General features: G+C 44.3%; 1 protein-coding gene across 2 annotated transcripts in view; it reads left to right on the forward strand.

Moving 5' to 3' along the window:
- The window catches only part of NPTN (neuroplastin), a 43,086-nt gene extending 40,014 nt beyond the window's left edge, over window positions 1-3,072 (forward strand). For both annotated transcript variants that reach the window (XM_081887761.1, XM_081887762.1), the window contains 2 exons: window positions 815-887; window positions 2,055-3,072. In XM_081887761.1, the coding sequence (XP_081743887.1) occupies window positions 815-875 (61 nt within the window). In that variant the 3' untranslated portion in view covers window positions 876-887; window positions 2,055-3,072. The remainder of the gene's footprint in view (window positions 1-814; window positions 888-2,054) is intronic.
- Window positions 3,073-21,934: the final 18,862 nt, after the last annotated feature.

Raw genomic sequence — 21,934 nt, forward strand, 5'->3', positions numbered from 1 at the left:
AGGAAGAAGGTTTATAAAAAAAGAATACAGCAATTTCACCATTATAGAATACATCAAATTCCTTTTGATAGCTACAGTACTAGGCATAATCTCCAGATTCATAGGTAGTTTGCACAGGGTGGGCTGTTGTCTTCAAAGTTTGGGTTTCCTGAAGGAATCTGAATGGCCACTGGAAAAGCAATATGCTCAACTAAGTCTGATCCAGCAGGGCAGTTCTTAATGTTCTTTAATTTGCAAAGAGCAAAGCCTGCTTAGAAAATAACTTCTCTATTCCAGTGCAACATGTTCCTTACAAATCCCATAATAATTTAACAGACTTGTTTATTAAGTTACTGTGGAAAGATTAGCATCATAGATGGATTATGCAGTGAACACAATAGAATTGCTGGTGTTGAGCAATCCTGTGTTAAAAGTATAAAAGTGACAAGCCCCTTTCCAGGTGGCTTAACAGTTGACATAGCCAGGAGGAATCCAAAGGATGACGCCATCAATAAATAGTGTTGACATATAAGGTTGGGCCAATTATTAAAGGCTGAGAAGCAAGGAAATGCAAATTGAACCAGTCATTGCCCATAATCGCCCATAAACTGATGTGCGGTGTGAAAAGTCTAAATTGTTCATTCAGCTGTCTGACTGCTATAAAGGGACTGTTACGGAATCTGACCACTTTTCTATCCATAAGATTCTTGCAACCTTTGTACAAATGCTGCTTTTCTTTTGTGCTGTTTTCATTCCATTCAGTATCTTAAAAAGGTTTATTCATGCTGACTTTATTTTTCACAAGTTTAATTCCATGCCTTTTTTTCTTCTCTAGGAAAACCAACTCCACAAACAACCATAAAGACAAAAATCTACGCCAGAGAAACACAAATTAAAATAATGCTAATGTAAGCCTGTCTCTAAAATCTGAGTTCTGTCAACTATATATTTATATATATTGTATTGTGACTTTTTTAAACCCTAGGTAAAGAAGTGAAGGACAAACTTAACTAGACAAGAGAGGGAATCCGATCTATTGCAGAAATAGGTCTCAACATACTTGTTGAAATTAGTGCGCAAAGGCACCAGTAGCTGCAGAGGACAGACTCTAAAGTGGTTTAGAAGTTGGGAAGAACTAGAAAAGTTGCGTTGGAAACAATTTTCTGAGAGGGGGTTGTACTTCCCCTGCGAGTGCATAGATCAGGGAGTACTTTTTGACCTAGCTTTGCTCTTTGATGCCAGGTGTTGGCTATGGCCAGGAGTGGTTTTTGCAAAGCTTCAACAGGTGAGCCAGCTGTTCCTAGATAAAACAAATATGGACACTTATACATGCCCTGGTCACACCCAGATTGGTTCACAGTAATGTGCTTCATGTGAGCCTGCCTCTGAAAAGCATTTGGAAATGTGAGCTGCTGCAAAATGTGGCTGCCATGCTTGTTTCCAGAATGCAGTTTTGTTTCATCTGCTCTGGCTTGTAGTTTGTGACCAGGCTTAATTCAAATGTTGGCTCTTGCCTGCAAAGCCCTAAATGGTTTGGGACCACAGTATCTGAAGGACCACTTCCTTCCACATGAGCCTATAGAACTCTTGACAGGGCAGTCGGTTCCCTTTACGCTTCAGGCATGCTCTTGAGACCTTTTTATTCTGTTGAGCTTTCAGTGTGGTTGAATGTTTTTATCGTCCTGCTCTAATTGTGTGATACCTCTTCTTAATAATAATAATAATAATTTTACATCGCACATAAGGTACAATTTGAGAAAACAATTATTACAACGGTGAACAAATAGAATTAGACTTTTGTCATGCATGTGATACTGTGTTTTTGTAATACTATTTAGCAATTAACATGTTAGCAAACTGTAAACAGTTTGGAATTTTTATCTGGCGCTTTCTGAACATATTTTTTACTACATAACTTTCCTTTCTGGTAGTTCAGGTGATTAGATACCATATGGTAAAGAACCATTAAAAACAGATATAAATTCAGTTTCCTTGGCTTCAGATGTTTTCTCCTGTGCTTTTTTGGATGACATATTTGTGATGTAGTTAACCACTGAATTGTTCTCATTTTTCAGAGCTTTAAGAATGAGAGACTGAAGGGAATATCACCGGCTAAATTGGATAATTGAAATGGTTGGTTTTCACACTCCAGTCCCATCTCTGATGTTTTTTTCTTTTCAAGTGAGCAACAATGACTGTCTAAAGCATGCCTTATTTAGCCTCTCCAGTAAGGATGACCTAGCCAACACATTTAATAATGCTTCAGTATAGAGGGTGTAAACAATTTTTGGCTTGATGTGCTGTGACTGTTGCTTTCTTTTCTTTGAGACTATTAAGTATTACAAGTAAAAAAAGTCCAATCATGCATGCAGCATTTTTTACTTAATGTAGCTGGTTAAGACTAGCAAAGCTCAAAGATGCACTGCTGCCATCTAGTGATAACTTTTGTAAAAGTACAGCAAAACCTAAAATATATACAGTATATATTTATATTTTTGGGAGGGGAAACCAAATTACAGTAAATGTTTGATTTTTAAGATGCTGAATTCATTCCTTATATTCTATGTCTGAGAGATAAGTGAATTATGTCCAGTACTTAAGAGAAGTTACATAAATTATTCTAAGGGCTTAATCTATAATGACAGGCTTGGTTATATTATCAAAGACTGCAAGAACTGGAATAGTTTGATTGGTGGTGATGAGCTGCAGTAAAAATCTTTAGTTTATAAATATTATGATTACTTTTTAAGTGATTTTTTTTGTTAAATCATGTAAATTTCTCATCCTTTTGCACTGATGTGTTCACATTCTTCTTGTACATTCAATTCAGGCAGAATTTTATAATTTACTTTGCTTAAATGCTAATGTTAGAGCATGGTGATACTCTATGCAACTGGTTTGTTTCCGTTTGACATTAAGTTTTCATGTTGATTTAAAGATTGATTGTAGAGTCACAGACATAACAGGGTTCTTAGATTGTGGCATACCTGTAGATGCATGAACTTGTGATGTGTGTACTTGTTGAAGTGCAATGATGTGTATAAAAAAGTGGATTCACCTGTTTTTAAAAATAAAACACTGATAAAAGCCTGACTTTGAGGCTGTTTTTCTGTTATCCATCATAACACACATATATGAGTGTTTGCAATATTTCCGGTAGTAATTGTAAGCATGAAAACACGAAGCAGCTTTTTTTACCAGAACTCTATCCAGACTTGCCTGAATTGCTCTCTTCTCTTTCCCCATATCTTCACGTTCAGCCTTGAGGTAGGTTGGCGGAGAGATTGTGACCAGCCCAAGGTCAACCAATGAACTTTGCAACTGAGTGGAGATTCGAACTTGATCCTACTATAAGCACTACTACAGTACCACTCTACTTACCATGTTGCCTTGCTTATCATGTTCCACATGACTATCATTGCCCAGAAGTTGCCTGTGATCTTGTTGCAGTTCTTGTCTTCCTGCACCTGTGTTTTGTTGTTGTCTCAAGCTGTTAGGGAAAGACCACAATTAAGAAATTGCTGTCGACAAAATCTAATGCATCAGCACTGTTTGTCATGTGGAAATATAATAATAATAATAATAATAATAATAATAATAATAATAATAATAATAATAATAATTTTTATACATACATACCCCACCCATCTGACCGGGTTGCCCCAGCCACTCTGGGTGGCTTCCAGCATATAAATAATAATAATAAAAAGTTAAACGTTAAAAACGTCTCCATACAGGACTGTCTTTAGATGTCTTATAAAGCCTGTATAGTTACTTATTTCCTTTTTAAAAAAATAATATTTATTAACGTTTTAAAGGTTACAAAAAGAAAAAAGAGAAAACACCAAATTAAACAAAAACAAGACAACACATCACAATAAGGAAAAAGAAAAAAGAAAAGAAAAAGAAAACAAAAAAACCAGAAAAATAGAAACAATTAAAAAAACACAACAAACCTTCCCATAACTTATCTTTCATTTGCTTGTTTCCTTGACCACCTCACACCTCCCTTTTTTGTATTCTAGTTTGGTTAGCTATTTCAGCAAATCCTTTCCATCTTTCCCAGTTTTTGTCCTATAATTTATCTTAATATAATGTAACTTTACTTTCCCTCCTTTCACCAATTAACAGTCTATTTTTTCTTAATCCTTTATAACATTTCTGCTAAAACCACATAACTTCATTCCAACATCCTTCTAACATTCCTTAATTTTACAATGTTTCTGTAAATAAACTTTAAATTTCTTCCAATCTTCTTCCACCGACTCTGTATAGTTACTTATTTCCTTGACATCCAATGGGAGTTCATCTCACAGGGCTGGCACCACTACTGAGAAGGCCCTTTGCCTGGTTCCCTGTTATTTCACTTTGCGCAGTGAGTGAACTGCCAGAAGGCCCTCAGTCAGTGTCTGGGCTGAACAAAGGGGGTGGAGACCCTCCTTCAGGTATATAGGGCTGAAGCTGTTTAGGACTTTAAACACTTGGAATTGTGGTTCTGTGCCAGCAGCATTGGAGCCACAACAGGGCCAATGAAAAATGAAAAGCGTATTTGCATCCTTGGATGAACCCTGACCTATGGAGAAATACATAACATTTTAAAAAGGGAAACCCAAAAGCGATCAGAAAGAAAAAACATAGTCGAGTGAAAACTGAACTTACTGGTGGCCTGCAGGAGACATGAACTGTTCAGTGTCAGCTGGAAATGACTGATGCAAAAATAGGGAGGGATAAATTTAGCAGCTTTAAACCCCTTGCAGCTTTTATTCTGGTGGACTTACAAGGCTGGTGGAAACCCTCAACAGGAGCACTCCTTTTAGAGGCCAGGACACATGACAACATATTGAGGGTCTCACTTAAGTATATTTCTCTATTTAAACCCCTATAATCCTCTGGGCAGTGTCCTTGGAACTGCTGTATGACCATTTGCAAAACGGTAGTTCTAAAATATTTCATCTTTTCCTTTCCCTTAAAATTCAATATAAACTGAGTGAATGTTAACCGATTGGTTTTTATCAATCTTTTCTCTAAAGCCCGTAATCCCACTGATTATCTCTCATGTTTCTTTGACGAGGATAATTCTTTCGCGGGGGCGGGTGCGGGCAGTAGGTTTGGAAAGTGGGTGACAGGAAGCAAAAGACGAAGAGAGCAAAAAATTGGCAAGATCGCTTAGCTTTCTCCCCTTCAAGTTCCAGGGCTGAAGAATTCTAAGTACCGAATGCCCTTCAATTTGTACTTCCTCAAGGTTTGCTCGATTTCAGGTGTGGAGAGATTATCAGGGTGGGAGGGAGAAAAAGCAAGTGGGAGGAAGAACTAGACAAGACAGAGCAATGTAAGGAGGTGGGGAGAAATTTTCTGGGGCAAGTGATCTGCACCTGTGCTGGGAGGAAGAGGGTGTGTTCAGATGAAACACAGACAGACATAAAACAGGTGACAAAGAGAAACAGGTTGCTTTTTTCATTTATCCCTTAAGGCAAATGGGTCTGGATGCATTTTGGTCAGCCATATACCGTATTTTTCGCTCAATAAGACACACCAGACCACAAGATGCACCTAGTTTTTGGAGGAGGAAAACAAACAAAAAAAATATTTTGAATCTCAGAAGCCAGAACAGCAAGAAGGATGGCTGCGCAGTGGCTGAAAGTGGTTGAAAAACACTGCTTTAGAGAGCAGTACCTTCACCCAGTCTATCCAGCTTGGCACAGCATCAGGGATGAGTGGATCGCTCTGTAACATTAATAAAGGTAAAGTCGGCAGAAATGACTGACAGAATCCGATACCAGGGAAGAGAGATGGTGGAAGAAGATTGGAAGAAATTTAAGGACTATCTTAGGAAACATTGCAAAATTAATGAATGTTAGAACGATGTTGGTTTAGAAATTAAGTGGTTTTTGGCTGTAATGATTAAGTAAAAAGAAAAGAAAGGTTAAAAATTAAATGAAAATTAAGGGAGAGGATTTGCTAAATTAAATAATTAGAAATTGGAATACAGAAAGGGGAGGTATGAGGAGGTTGGGGAAGTAAGTTATAAGAAAATAAGGGATTGAAATTATACTTGTTTTTGTTTTTATTTGTGTTTTCTTTGTATTATTGTTTTTCTTTTATATAATTTTTGAAACTTCAATAAATATCTTTAAAAAATAAAATAAAGGTAAAGTCATTAGGTCTAGTCATGGAGGACTCTGGGGTTGCACACTCATCTCACTCTATAGGCTGAGGAAGCTGGCATTTGTCCGCAGACAGCTTCTGGGTCATGTGGCCAGCATGATTAAGCCTCTTCTGACGAACCAGAGCAGTGCATGGAAATGCTGTTCACCTTCCTGCCGGAGTGTTACCTATTTATCTACTTGCACTTTGACATGCTTTCGACCTGCTAGGTGGGCAGGAGCTGGGACCAAACAACAGGAGCTCACACCGTTGCAGGGATTCGAACTTCCGACCTTCTGATCGGCAAACCCTAGGCTCTGTGGTTTAGACCACAGCACTTAATGGATAAATGGAGAATTTGCCAGGAGTAGGGATGGATGAATCTTATCAATTTGAGTTTCTCTCCATTACTCATTTCCCCTTAAGTTTTCATTTAAAAAAAAATAAATCACCAGCATTTTAGTGTGAATTTCTCCCCAATAGACACATTTTTGTACGCAATTTTGCCTAATATAAACATTTTTGCAATGCATTCCCATAACTTAATGCACTTTGTATTGTATGTTCACTGATACATGTTTTATTGCACACTTTACCCTTGTGCATTCATTTTCATACATGTTATTTGGTTGGTGAGCTGCATTGCAAAATTCAGAGAAATGGGCATTTTGAGGCTGGTTGTGTTTCAATCTGTATTGCTTTGCAATGTGTGGGGGGGTTCAAATTTAATGCAAGAGGAAATTTTTGCCATGTGATGGATGTTGCTTTCACAAAAGCAGTAGAAATCACTGCACTATGACAGCTAAAGGTGGACTTAGAGGATTGGGCTGCCCCTGAGCCCCTTAAATATCTGCCCCCACCCCCCACATTTAATGCAATAAAAGGAGGAATGTTCTTTGGTATTCCTCTTCTACAAAGCCAAAGTGAATTACCGCTTTTAAAGAAAAAACACCTGCGTGCTGCTGAACATTTGTGGATAAATTATTGCCTTATAAAAAAAAACAAATCCTGACCTCAGACGCCAAATATAGAAAGCTACACATACCAAAACGGCAGCATTTTGTTTGTCTCCTTGGATTTATGTCTCCATAAGCAAAACTAGCCCTTGGTGACAGATGTCATCCTTGCTAAATTTTCTGCTATCCCAGCCAAATTGTTTGCCCTGTATTGAATTTGTTTGGCTGATATAGTAGTCAACTCTGCAGCTTTCATTTTGCAGCGGAAAGAGGTCCTTATGTTGCGGTGAGATCTTACGTTGGGGACAATTGACAATTTACACCAGCCTTCCCCAACTTGCTTTCCTCCAGATGATGCTGGGCTCCAGTGGTCAGGGATGATAGCAGCTGCAGTCAGGGGCAGCCACTAGCAGTGCCTCACTCTTAATCTGGATTGAGCTTCAGTTTGTTGGCTCTCATCCAGTCCATTACCGAGGCAAGACACCATTCCAGCACTTCCACTGCCTCACCTTCAGATGCAATGGAGAAGTAGATCAGTGTGTTGTCAGCATATTCCTAACAATGTACTCCAAACCTCCAGATAACCCCAATCAGCATTCATGTAGATGTTAAAGAGCGTAGTGGATAAAATTGAACCCTGAGGAACCCCCATATTGAAGGCTTAATGGGGCCGATGAGCATTCCCTAAGCATCACCTAGAAACAACCATCCAAGTAGGACTGGAACAACTGGAAAGCAGTGCTACCCATCCCTAACTCCGACAGCTGCTGTGATGGCCTGGGATTCCGAGTCTGAGAGTGAACCGGAGGAATCCCAGCCTGCACAGGAGTCCCCGCCTTCAGGGCCGGCTGAACTGGGGCAGGGCCTTGATTCTGAGGAGCCTGCACCTGGGCCGGATCCTCAGGAGCAGGCACCAGGTGAATCCATTCTGGCCCCAGAGGTGGTTGAGGACTCAGTGCCTGCAGGTGAGTCTCCCCCTGGGCCCAGTAACCCTTCAGCCTCTCCTGAACTGCAGAGGCTTAGGGCAGAGAGGCGAAGGGAACTGGTTTCTCCCAGGAGGAGTGCTCGCCTTAAGGCCAGGGGAGGCGGGGCTCCTGGGGGCCGGGACTGCCCCTGGCCTCCGAGAAGATAAAGGCCAGTCAGCCCGGTCCCAGGTTGCGGGAGCAACGTCGTCATTGAAGAGCTGTTTCGGCCAGCATCCAGTCCTGTTCCTCCAGTGTTCCTGTTCCCCGCCCGGCTTCCTGCTTCTGATCTTCGAGTGTTCCTGTCCCTGCCCGGCTCCCTGCTTTGGACCTCGCCTCGCACCTTGTGGACTATTTCCAGGCTAGTGACTCAGGACTGAACCTTGACTACGGTAGCAGTAACCTTCCCCCCGGGACCAGCACAGCTGCTCAAGAAGGATTGAAGGAATGGGTTTCCCAAACCCCAAAACTGACTGTGCAGGCAGTTTGAAACTGAACCAAAATCCCTATTTTTCCTTAGCCAAAATGCTTTAACTTATGCTCTTGAGCCGAAACCCAGCTGTATAAACAAGTGCACAGAGCCCTCTCCTTTATCAGTTTGTATGGCCTTGACTGTACCAGTAGAACAGGGAAGACACGTCTGTGCCTTATCTTATATCCTGACCACAAAAGACGCACAGACCTAGTCTGGGAACAGCGCCAGAGGGTGCTCTTGGAGATGGTGACCTCTTGCTTCAAGATAAGAGTAGGAACAGGAAGGTCCTTTTATGGTCAGAAGTACAGGAAGGAATACCCTTTTATGGTTAAGAGTGCTGGAGCAGGAACATCTGTGATGTCAACCTGCATGTACAAGCTGATGTGGCTGGATTCCTGGGGAAGGGGGAGAGGGTGCCTGGAGGATATATATACTGCACGAAATTTCTCATTTCTTTGGACTTGCTGTGGACTGACCACACAAGTGCCTTTCTGCTGGTCCGGAGAGCAGAAATAAAGAACTCTTTCTCTGGAGCAACCCTTGGTGTCATTTGACTTACTTCCTCCTGTTCGGGAGCAACACAGACCCAATCGGTGAACCTCAAGAAGGCTACAGGATATCATGGTTGATGGTGTCAAAAGCCACTGAAAGGTGAAGGAGAATTAAGAGGAGCACATTTCCCCTGTCTCCCTTCTGACAGAGGTCATCATGCAGGGCAACCAAAGCAGTTTCTGTTCCAAAACCATGACTGAAATAGATCTAAGTTTCCTCCAATAGCACCCGGTCCAGGCCTGCAACTACCCACTCAGGAACCTTGCCCAAGAAGGGGAGGGCTTCTTCAGGAGGGGTCTTATTGTCTCCTTCAAGCAGGAGGAGGCATGAATCACCTGCCTAGCCCAGCCAACTGCCCTCTCTCTGCTGTTTTTATGAGCCAAGAGGGGCAAGGTTCCAGAGCACAACTGGTTGCCCTGACCAATTCAAGCACCATGTCCAAATCCCCAGGCCTTACTACAGGGGCCGTCAAGGTTTACCTCGCCTGGGCCGGTTCACTCCTGCAGAGATCGCTTCGTGGGCCAGGCTGCGTCTGTGCAGACACGATTTCTGGTGTCTGCATCTGCACAGACACAATTTCTGGCACTGTGGAAGCGAGTCCCTGCTCCACACTGCGCAGGTTTAGAGCAGAACGTGGAGACTTGCCAAGCGGGCGGCTCGGTTCAGGGTTGGCTCAGGGTCCATTTAAATGACCCCCATGGGCCACTTGTGGCCCATGGGCGACAGGCTGCCAACCCCTGCCTTACTAGCTGAAACTCATCCAATGCAACAAGACTAGACAGTGCTCTGGACACCCCTTGAAATTCATCTGCTGTAACAGTGAAGTCAAGATCCCAGTGAATGCAAGCAATATGATCCTCAAAACGCTTTGCAAACAAGTCACAGTGAGCTACTGTACTGTCAGTTCTGCCACCTCCTTAAGGCCAGACTGCAAGAGGCCCCACACTGCCCGGAAAAGCTCTGCTGGATGGCACAATGATTGATGCAATTTCCTGGAGGTTGATTTATTAGGGCAAAGGGGCACTGCCCCACCTGTCTGCCTTCTTACTTACAGCCTGCCAGCTTCCTTCTCTTTAGTCTCAGTGTTCCCCTTAACTCAGTAGGCAGGAGGGAGATGGGGACAAAACTAGAATGAGTTGGTTCTGCCTGTGGGTCTGGCTCCACCTCCTGGTTGGGGTCTCTTCCCTTCTCCCACTAATCTACCTACCACCACTGACTCTGAGCAGGACTGACATTGGATACAACCCTTTCTGCTGGTTCGCTGCCCCAACCATCTGTCTCCCTGCCTGATCTGCCTGAGCTGGTCTCAGAGGCAGTGTTGAGGACTCCCAGACTGCTGGTTCCAGGGGACTTCAACATCCATGCCAAGGCGGGTGGTTTGGGACTTCATGACTGCCACGATGACCATAAGGCTGTCACAAATGTCACTGGCCCAGCACATGTGGCAGGCCACACTCTGGCCCTTGTTTTCTCATCTGGGCAGTAAGAGGGTGATCTGTGTTAGATTCAATTCACGCAGCACTGTTTCTATTCTGCTACAATTCATCATCTGCTGAAAACGATCGCTGTCCACTGTGGTGCAATGCGGTCGCATACATACCTATGTAAACTGCAAAAATTACGCTGTCATTATTTTATTCTACCCCATTCATTTCAATGCAAAGGAAATGCAATGCAAATTGAGGGCAGGACACGTAATCAAAGATATATTGCCTGCATACTGAAAGCAGTGACAACTGAATATCAATTGGGTTGATTTCCATTCTGGACACGGAAGAAATAAGTGACCACCAGCTATTTCCACTCCTTGACAGACAGTCAGCATCTTCTTCCTCCTCCTCCTCCTCTGGCTTACTCTGAATTTACTGCTGTCTCCTCATCAGGCCTGCTACCCTTTTGGCTGCAGAAGCAACGGCACTCAAGGGAATTGAATCAGAATTAGAATATAGGATGATGTATGTAGGACATAAATGGAAGAGTTACATTACATCACTTATGGCTAGGTGGATTTTTTTAAGGCAAATTCTTCTGGCTCTCAATCTTGGACAAATGAGTCCTTGAACAGATGAGATCAGTCCAGTGATGATAAATGGGGGGGGGGGGGGAAACCCCTTGTAAAACTTAAACCTTTCATTTTCCACTTGTCGTGAGTTGGATCTGAAGGGCAAACGACCGTGTTAAAAATAAGCTGGCAAAATGTCCATGACACGTATACATGCTAATAAAAAGAGCAGGTTATTAATCAGGCTGTGCAATTGCTCAATTTTCTGTAGCCTTTTCAGTAATGAAAGTGTGGGAAATGCTGCAAGGGTCCTCCTTGCAGGTTTTACTTGGGAGTCTCTGGTTGGCCACCATGAGAACAGGATACTGGACCAGATGGGTCCAGGATCAAATAGGATGCTTGATCGTACTTCTTCAGATCCAAGGAATGGCTCCAACAGACAATACAATAATCTTTATTGTCATTGTCCCATACAGAACAACGAAATTGAAAAAAATCTACATCTGACATTCAAAAACCCACAAGCCTGCTATCCCAGCTTTCCCAGCCTGGTCAGCCCCTAAAAACTCTGATACCCCATAATTAAATACAATATACCAACATAAAGACTACCTTACACTGCGTTTAAAACCAAAATCACATTTGGATAGAAACTGTTTCTCAGGCAGCTAGTCCTGGTCTTTATAACCCTGTACCTTCTTCCAGAAGCCAGAAGCTGAAAGAGATCATTTCCAGGGTGTGCACTATCCTGCACTATCTCTGCAGCTTTCTTATGGCACCTGGAAGCATAGATTTGATCCAAGGTGGGAAGAGTGCACCCAATTATTCTCTCTGCAGTCTTTACAACCCTGGACAACACTGTTTTTTCCCTGACCGTGCAGCTCCCAAACCACAAACACAGACCATAAGTTAATACGCTCTCAACAGCACAATGGTAAAATGCCATCAACAGGTCCTTTGAGAGATTATTTTTCCGGAGGAGTCTCAGAAAATATAACCTCTGCTGTGCTCTCTTCATCAGGTCTTTGCTGTTTTCTCCCCAGGTTAGGTCATCTCTCAACTCCATTTCCAGAAATCGAAACACCGAGACCTGTTCCACTGAGACAGATAAGGCCAGGAGTTCTGGGTGGCCAGCTCTGTGTGCAGCTCCAGCCAGGGCAAGTTGAGAACATTGCTTCAGCAGCTGGCAGCCCTAGACTGAACCTGAAGCAGGGCTACAGCTTGGTCTGAGTTCTTAACTCCAGTAAAAGAAGCCTTGCTTGGGTCAGCAGCCAGGAACTCCCGAGGCACATGGGAGATGCTAGCTCCGTTGTAGCTTCTGGATTGGAGTCCTCAGAGCACAGCAGTGCAACCTCCTCAGACTAGAAAGGTGTTGGCAGAATGATTTCTTCATGTGCTGGAACTTCTGAGGGTGTGGGGGACTCCCCGGGCAATTCCGCTCTTACTCTCTGATTAGACCTGCAAGTCAACAGAGGCTAGTCCATTAGGGAGAACTGTCGGGAATTCAAGCCCATATCAGGAGAAACTGGCAACAATCCCAGGCACCTGGCTTGATTCCCTGTTGACCTCCCTGGCTGCATTCCCCAGCAAGCGCAGGCTAGGTCTCGATCGGCGATTCTTCTCAAACGTGAGAAGAACACCCCCCCTCTTTCCTACCCCCCCCCCCCCGGCAGGGGAAAGAGATAGACAGAAACATATTTACATGCTTTTATTTTTGTCTTTGCAGCGTTACAAAAAACATGACTGCTCTCTTCAAACTCCAGCAGTGTAGTGACAAACACTTCCTGTACTTCCTGGACAGGAACAAACGGAAGAGCTCATATTACACTCTGAGCTAATTCCAGTGCTTCGCACTGTGAATTGACTGTCCCTCTGTTTCCCACGGGCAGTCCCAACATTCCCATCATGTTTACTTTTCAAGCTAGGACTTTGCAGCAGCATTGCATCCATATTGTAACAAGAACTGCCCCACCAACCTCAACCTGCCTTCCCTCTGTTACCTTCTTATATACAACTGTTCCTAGCTGTTAGCTCCCTCCACCTTAGTGTCAGTGCTGCCTTTGTAGAAGAAGAAGAAGAGTTTGGATTTGATATCCCACTTTATCACTACCCTAAGGAGTCTGAAAGCGGCTAACAACCTCCTTTCCCTTCCTCCTCCACAACAAACACTCTGTGAGGTGAGTGAGGCTGAGGGACTTCAGAGAAGTGTGACTAGCCCAGCAGCTGCATGTGGAGGAGCAGGGAAGCAAACCCAGTTCACCAGATTACGAGTCCACTGCTCTTAACCACCACACCACACTGTAGAACTCAGCAGGGTGGAGAATGGGGACAAAACTAGGACTAGTTGTGTCTGTCTGTTGCTAGCACTTACCACTGGCCTCCCTGCATTTGGCCCTGCCAGTACCAGTGGGTACCAGCCATCGCTACTCCAAGTCCACAATCCTTGCAGAGGGAAAGTCAGAGCCCAAGACCATTATGACAACAACAACATTCACTCTCCAGATAAGGAAGGCTCTTTTTGTTCATTTGTGACTACCCTACGAGGTGATTTTGCGTGAAATGCAGCCTTGTCCTGGTGCTAATAAATAAATGATGCTGGAGACAGAAAACAAGAGTGGGCAGGAGCCAACTTGTCTACCCCAATTTGTTTGTTAATAGGCCGTGGGTACCGTTTTTTTGGCTTTTTTTTGCTTGACGCCCATTATTCTTTTGACAACTTTAATAGCAACTCCATGCTCTTTGTTAATGAGATTGCAAGGTTGTCTCGCATTTGCAAGTCTCCCTATCTTGTTCTGAAATGAAGCAGTACAAGTAGAGCTGTCAATTAAAGAGGCAAACCCCAAATCCATAATAGGGGAGGGAGAGAGAGAGAGAGAGAGAGAGAGAGAGAGAGAGAGAGAGAGAGAATGAGAATACTGGATGTGTATAAAAGAAAAGTACAATCCTTCGGAGAATAGGTAAAGATAAAGGTACCCCTGCCCGTACGGGCCAGTCATGTCCAACTCTAGGGTTGTGCGCCCATCTCACTTAAGAGGATGGGGGCCAGCGCTGTCCGGAGACACTCTGGCGAGCCAGCACCAGCGCAGCACACGGAAACGCCGCTTACCTTCCCGCTATAAAGCGGTACCGATTTATCTACTTGCACTTAGGGGTGCTTTCAAACTGCTAGGTGGGCAGGAGCTGGGACCGAAAGACAGGAGTTCACCTCACCGCGGGGATTCGAACCGCCAACCATGTGATCGGCAAGCCCTAGGCACTGAGGTTTTACCCACAGCGCCACCCGCGTCCCTTTGAAGAATAGGAGGCTGCCTTATATTGAGTTGGACCATTGGTTCTCCTAGCGCGGTTGTGTTTACACTGTCAACAGCTCCAGTACCCACCGGGCCTGCTGACATCACCTTCCATACAGCTAATCAGCCACAGCATGGCAAGAGTTGGAGTAAAAATGAAGCCTCCGTCAAACAGAAATAGGGACAGCAAATCAATTTTTATAGAAGTAAATTCTGCAAAACCATTGCAATGGCTTGAGTGAAAAAAAGGTCGAGTCTGCACTATTTATAGCTTATTATTCTCCTTCTTCACCTTTGTTATTTTTCTTTTCATAAAAGTGGATGGTTTCCTTCCTCCCTCCCCTCTTTGATGTTGTTTTCCCAATGGGCTGCCTCAGCAGATACTGAAAATCTCGATTTTTCTTACCTGCAATAGCCAGTTCCAATTCCCCTTTGCATATTGACTGACCTATTTAAGAAGCAGGTGAGTTCTCCCTCTGAGGGCGTCTGCTGCAGAAACAAAATACAGGCAAATAGAGTGCAAGACCAGCTCTCGAAACATGCAGCCACTGTAAAAATCCCACTGATTTCAACAGGAGAAATATCCTCAGTTCTCCCATTGAAAAGCACTGGACTTTTGATGGATCGTACCCAGGAATGGGCAAATCTGTCTATTTCAGCTTGTCATTTTTCCAAACCTAAATTCAGTTCTCCTCCCAATTTAGCCAATATTTTGTGATGGTAAAACAACACCTCCTAAAAATACACCAGCATTTTAGCATTTCTCCTAATTGACATATGCTTGCATGCAGTTTTGCCTAACAGACACATTTTTAAATGCATTTTTATTTGTTATTTTCATAGACGTTTGTGTTTGTATTCACATTTTACCCTACTAGAGGCATTTTTGCACCCGTAAGTTGGCCCCAAAACTGCATTGCAAAATTCAGAGAACTGCAAATTTTGAAAGCTGTCTGTGTTTAGGTTTGTGTACTGTTTTGGAAAGCGCTAATTGCCAGTTTTGATATCACATTTGTGTCCATTTATTCTTTGGCATAGAGACTGGCCTCAGCTCCAGGCCTGCGGGAGCTGGCTTGCCTCTTGCTTCCCTAAACCAGTTAGCCTTGATATCTGCATTTGGAAACAGTGGTTTTGAATATGAATTGCCTCTAGTTTAGAAACGACATGATTTCTAGTTTAGTTTCAGCGCTATTGGGTGCTTTTTTTCTGGGGGGATGCAGGGGTACACATGTTAGAATTCCTGCTCCATGACTGCAGTCATGGGATTGTTGTCTATCACATGATGGTATATGTTTTGAGTCCACAGAGTGGGAAGTGACAGAGACAGGATGTTTGTGTTACTGTGTTCTGTGAAGTGGGACTATTGTCCTTTGTTCTTTTTCTCTTTGCTGTCTGATGCTAGAGAGAGAGGGAGCCATGTTAGAGTGCTCCGTGTGTGTTTACATGTAAATAAAGTAGATTAGCCAAAATGCTGAGTTGCTGAGGTCTGTTACGCATGATGCACAAACTCTGCGGATCCCTATGTGTGCCGATGTCTGTTGGCATTAGTTGCTGTGATGTTTGGGCAGAAGAAAGCTTTTGAAGCTCCCGAACGATCAATCAGGAGGGGGGGAACATGCCAGTCGGGCATGTGTCTCTACCAGGGTCCTACTCAAGAGTAGGCTGAGCTCCTGACAATGCATACCCCTAAACATTTTGTGAATCTAAGTTTGGCCTCATTGAGGGACAGTATTTCAATATGAGTAGGAAAATGAGAATACCCCTAAACATTTTTTTAAAGAAAAAAAGCACTGATGCAATCACTTGTGGACTAAATTGAGAAAAAGGACATTTACCGCACTATACATGGCCATTTGACTGTCAATGCCAGAATGTCTGTGTTATCAACAACTGTTCTGTGAATGACTACTGTTAATTATGTTATAATCATCACTGTCTCTGTACTTTCTGCATTTCCTTTTCCTCTGACTTTGCTCTTGACAACTCTTACACCACCAAAGCACATGTTTATATTTAACCCCCGTAACTCATCATATATGACAGAGCAATAATATGTCTGATGATTATTAGCTTGTGGGACTACGACAGCAGGAGTGTTGTGGAACCCCACACAGGTGAAATATGAGAAGCCCCATCAGGACTGGCACTCTTGAAGATACACCTGTACAAGGGAGCTTTCCCCTGAACTTGTGATGTAATTGTTTTAATTGCTTTTTCAACTGAACCAGTGTGGTATAGTGGTTAGAGTGTTGGACTAGGACCTGGGAGACCAGGGTTTGAATCCCCACTCAGCCATGAAGCTCACTGGGTGATGCTGGGTTACTCACTGCCTCTCAGCCCAACCTACTTCACAGGGTTGTTGTGATGGGCAGGAGGAGACCTACATACACCACCTTTGGGAATCAATGAATGAATACAACAATAAACTGTTTTGTTATGCTCTTCCGCCTGTTCGCTTTATTGCAATAATAATACAGTGGTACCACGGGTTAAGAACTTAATTCGTTCTGGAGGTCTGTTCTTAACCTGAAACTGTTCTTAACCTGAGGTACCAATTTAGCTAATGGAGCCTCCTGCTGCCGCCGCACCTCCATCATGTGATTTCTGTTCTCATCCTGAAGCAAAGTTCTTAAGCCGAGGTACTATTTCTGGGTTAGCGGAGTCTGTAAGCTGAAGCACCTGTAACCTGAAGCGTCTTTAACCCGAGGTACCACTGTAATAAAAAGATGGGTGTTTTAATGCTTTGGTGGGGTTGTTTCATTGAGTGTTTTGATTAGGGAGGAATTTTTAAAATCAAATTCATAATATCCAAACTACTTAGAAGCCATTCCAGCACATAAGCGGTATATTAATTAATTAATTAATTAATTAACAAGAGCAGCAACACTTGAGGGAGCTTCTGCCGTAATAAAGGCGTTCCTCTTTTAAGAGGCCGCAAGACTCTCTGTCATGCTATCTGGCCAGCGGCTAAAGAACTGGTAAAGAAAGCTGATGGAAGTGTCAAGAGCAGCTGACCTTCCAACTCCTATTCCGACAGGCACACCGATTTGCAGGCCTGATGCTCTGGTCCCCTGGGAGATTAGCTGGGACATCTTTAGAAGCCGAGAGACTGAGAAGATAATATCAGGAGATCAGTTTCAGCTCAAGCCCTGGGATTCTGCTTTAGCAGAAGTAATAAAATGCCTTTCCATTCTTCCACTTATCTCTTGGGCTCTTTCTTTTGTTCGCTGTTCTCTGCTTTGTTTTACCTCTCTCCTTTCTGGTGGCTGCACTCTGAAGCTTCCCTACCTCTCTGAACAATGCCTTGCGAGGGAGACATTCACAACACCGGGTCAATAGTCCAGGGACCGGAAGGGATTTGGCGAGGTGCCACAGCAGGAGAGAAGCAGCAATAATCCCCCCATTCTAAAAAAACTGCATTATCGGAGTAGTTCTTCCTTGGCTAGTTACATAACGCCTGCCAAACAGTCACACGGAAGAGCGGCAGAAGCTGAGCTTAAGGTAGCAATCCTTTGGCGCTCCTGCCTGGGAGCAACTCCTGTGGAGCAGAGCAGGACTTACTCCTAAGGAAGCATGCATGAGGAAGGTGCTAGATGAAAATGGCAGGCCCCCTGTTATAAGAAAAAAAAACCTGTTCCTTTTCCCTTATGGGGTACCCAAGAGCCCGTATAGAATCTGTATGTAGATTCCCTATCAGTAGGAGAAAATAACAGAGGCCAACCAGAGAATATTGAGAAGCAAAGCAGCTACCAAGCCTGATCTTTATTAAAGCTGTTGCAACAGGGTACTCCCCTCACACGCAGGAGGGAGAAGGAACCCAGAAACATGGTGTGCAAGCCCTTATATAGACTTTTGAAATTGCCACCCTGGTTGGCACTGTGGTCTAAATCACTGAGCCTAGGGCTTGCCGATCAGAAGGTCGGTGGTTTGAATCCCCGCAACGGGGTGAGCTCCCGTTGCTCGGTCCCTGCTCCTGCCAACCTAGAAGTTTGAAAGCATGTCAAAGTGCAAGTAGATAAATAGGTACCACTCTGGCGGGAAGGTAAACGGCATTTCCGTGAACTGCTCTGGTTCGCCATAAGTGGTTTAGTCATGCTGGCCACATGACCCAGAAGCTGTACGCCGGCTCCCTCAGCCAATAAAGCGAGATGAGCGCCGCAACCCCAGAGTCAGTCACGACTGGACCTAATGGTTCCTTTTACCTTTACCTTATTGACCTAGTGATGTGCTTGAATCCTGCCTGTGGCCTCTGTGAGAACAGAATGATGGGTGAGATGGGCCATTGGCTGGACCCAGCAGGCTCTTCTTATGTTATTAGAAGCTATAGGTTGTGTCCAAGAATTGTTACTGTTCGACAGCTGGGGCCCTAGAGAAGAGGCATCATTGTAGGGGAAAACAGTTTACTGAGTGCTCAGGTGGAGTGCAAGGAGCACGGACCACACTGAAATTTGTGAAAGCAAACCATTATAGCTTCACAAAACCTGGAACGGTTCAAAGCATCCAACCATTAGCATTCTAGAGCATACATGACATTTTATGGCACATCGCATACGTCACCCCAACTCCTGGGGCAGGTGCATTGTGACAAGGCAGTCTTCAGCAGCCTGTCAGCTTGATCAACACGTTGACAACTGTCCATTGTCCTCAACTTTGTCATTTTTTTGCAAGATACCCAAGCACTGACTTTTGCAACAAGCTAGATATTTTGCACAGCCAGCTCATCCTGTAGCACAAATAGCACAAACTACTAACTTCCCTAGTCCTTTTCTCCCTACTTACCAACACGCTGCAAAACAAAGTCAAAGGGCAATTCTCAATAAAAGGGATTTCCCTCTTGTTATTAATATGCATTTTCCCTTCAGTTGCAGCCAATGATGTTTTACTCAGAGTAGACCTATTGAAATTAATGGACATAAGTTAGTCATGTTCGGTAATTGCAATGGGTTTACTGAGTGAATTGGGTGCAACTTTTTTTTTCTCAGTTAAGAAATGCTTGCCACAGGAAGCAGCACAAAACAGATCTGTCAGATCCCAGATCTAGTTCTGGTAGTCCCTGACAATTATCTAGAAGAGGAAGAAGGTCCAATCCACTGCTGCTGATTGGAGGCAAAGGGGAAAGACAGAACCTTTTGCATTTATTGCAGCCTTGTAGACAAAGATGCCAGAGGCAAACCCCAGCCGCAGAACTTGTGACTGAACGACACTTCACTCCCACGAAGAGAGCAGCTGTTCCTATCGCAGGAGCAAACATAAGCTCTTTCCACTAATGATTTAGCAACAATTGCTCCTTCGTGCCATGTAAGAGTTGCAAGCTTTGGCAGAAAAGGTGACACACAAGCAGATCCTCCTGTGCCTCACAAAACCCGAGGCTTTCCCTGGATGCTTTGGAGCAGAAGCTACAGCCCGGGCAGCAAAGCGGTAGAGCTTTAGGCTACCTGGAGAAGTGTGCTGGGCTAAGACTGCACACGGATGGAGGAGAAATCTGGTCTGCATTTTAGACTCATGCACCAGTCTCAGGCTTATACGCAGATTGGTTTCTTCAAAATTTTCAGCGTGGTTTCAGTTGTGTGTGTGAGTACACAGAAATGTATACATTTACAGAAAAGAATGGAAATCTGGATTCTCCATACATTTCTTTTTAAAATCTGCAGAAAAAGTGGGTGGGACAGACCTGTGATAGAGCTCGTGCAAAACTATCATGGTGTCAGGCGGCTCTCAGCAACTCCCGGCCAGTTGCAAGGAACGTACAAAGACAAGGGAATCTTTCTTACTGTCCTCTTTTTATTCAGTATTTACAGAGAGGCTATAGAATAGGGTTGCCAGATGTCCCCATTTCTCAGGGACAGTCCCCGGATTTGTGAATAAGTCCCCAGACAAATTCCATTCCCGGAATGTCCCCGGATTTCATCTAATGTCCCCGGGAAATGCAATAGCGGCAGTCTCAGCAGCCCGGAGCAGTTGGCTCTAGCTGGCTTCAGGAGCTGCTCGGAAGTCCCCATATGATGGTGGTGCAGGGGCTCTAAGACGCAGCTTCCGGGCTGCCTGCACCTTCCCTGACCCCAGCAACTAAACTGTGAAGGGAGGCTTCATGCTGCCTATTGGAGCAGCCTCCTAACTCCTACTTGCATGCAAGCAGGAGTGGCGCGGGGGTCTCTCAACTGTGAAGGGTGACTTCATGCTGTATCAGAGCTTGCATGCAAGCAGCAGGGGGCAGGGATCTCTCAGATAGACAACGGGAAGCCTCTCTTCCCAGCTGAGGGATCCCCGCCCACTCCTGCTTACATGCAAGTAGGAGTTGGGATGGGGCTGCTCCGAAAAGCAGTGTGAAACCTCCCTTCCCTCTGCCACCACCATTGCTGCAGCATCAACATCCCGAACGTGTAGTATGTATGTATATATGCATGTATTTACTTGCTTATTTAAAGCGTCCCCAGATTCATTGAAAAAAATCTGGAAACCTTACTATAGAACCCAGCCTCTTGGGCAGGGGTCTGCAACCTTTAAGACAAAAAGAGCCACTTGGACCCATTTCCAAAGAGAAAAAAAACCTGGGAGCCGCAAAACTCGTCATTATAAAAATAACTTATTTGTCACTTTTTTATTATTTATTTGTTTGACCCCTCAGAATTACTCCTCCTCATAGAAATAAACGTTAAATTAACAACTTACATTTTTTTTGGTGTGTGTTCTTCACTCCCCTTCAAAACAGTGACCAGCGTACATGCCCCCTTTCAATGCAGTGACCAGCGTACATGCCCCTTACAATGTAGCGGGCGGGCGGGAAGGTGACGTCGGGACAGTGCGTGACTAACGCACGCACCGCCCCCATGCGACGTCACAGCCAGTACAGCGCCCGCCACAGTGGGGAGTGTCAGGGCGCACAATGCGCCTCCTCCCCTCGCTAGTATCTGCCCCGGAGCCGCGGCAAAGGTGTAAAAGAGCCACATGCGGCTCCGGAGCCGTGGGTTGCAGACCCCTGCTCTTGGGTAATGGCGTTGTCCCGAGTTAATATCCACTCCCCATCTCTCCCACTTCCTCATTTGTCTCTCCTATGGGTGCTGCTACATGTCCTCTGTCTTTGAGCTCTTTGCTCTCCTACTTTCAAGGCTCCCCGGGTTGTAGGAGATGGAGGGTCTGTGATGCTTTCTAAAGACACTGTTGTCCCCCTGATGCTTCCTCCTCCTCCTCCTCCTCCTATCCCATTATTTCCCAACTTTCCCCTTCATCTGAGCTGTGACCTTCCTCAAACCCCTGCTGTAAATCTAAACCGTATTCCTCTCCCTCCTCCCTGGAAGGTCAGGCTGGGGAGGGGGTCTCCACCATTCCTCTTTCCCCAGTCCCTGAAACATGGAGTGGAAACAGCTTGATTGGTCCAACCCACTAAGGAAGGTGGAGGGAACCATCATCTTCTGTGGCCACGAGCCTAGAAAGAGGGACTGAAGATTTCCATATGGCTTCCAACCATAGATGTCAACGTTTCCCTCCCTTATTCCGAATAGGATTCCTCACAAGAAAAGGGAAAAGTTGACAGCTATGCTTCCAACTCATATAAAAACATAATAAAACTTCAAACA

Source organism: Podarcis melisellensis (assembly GCF_964234715.1).
Source record: "Podarcis melisellensis genome assembly, chromosome: 14".
NCBI lineage: Eukaryota > Metazoa > Chordata > Lepidosauria > Squamata > Lacertidae > Podarcis > Podarcis melisellensis.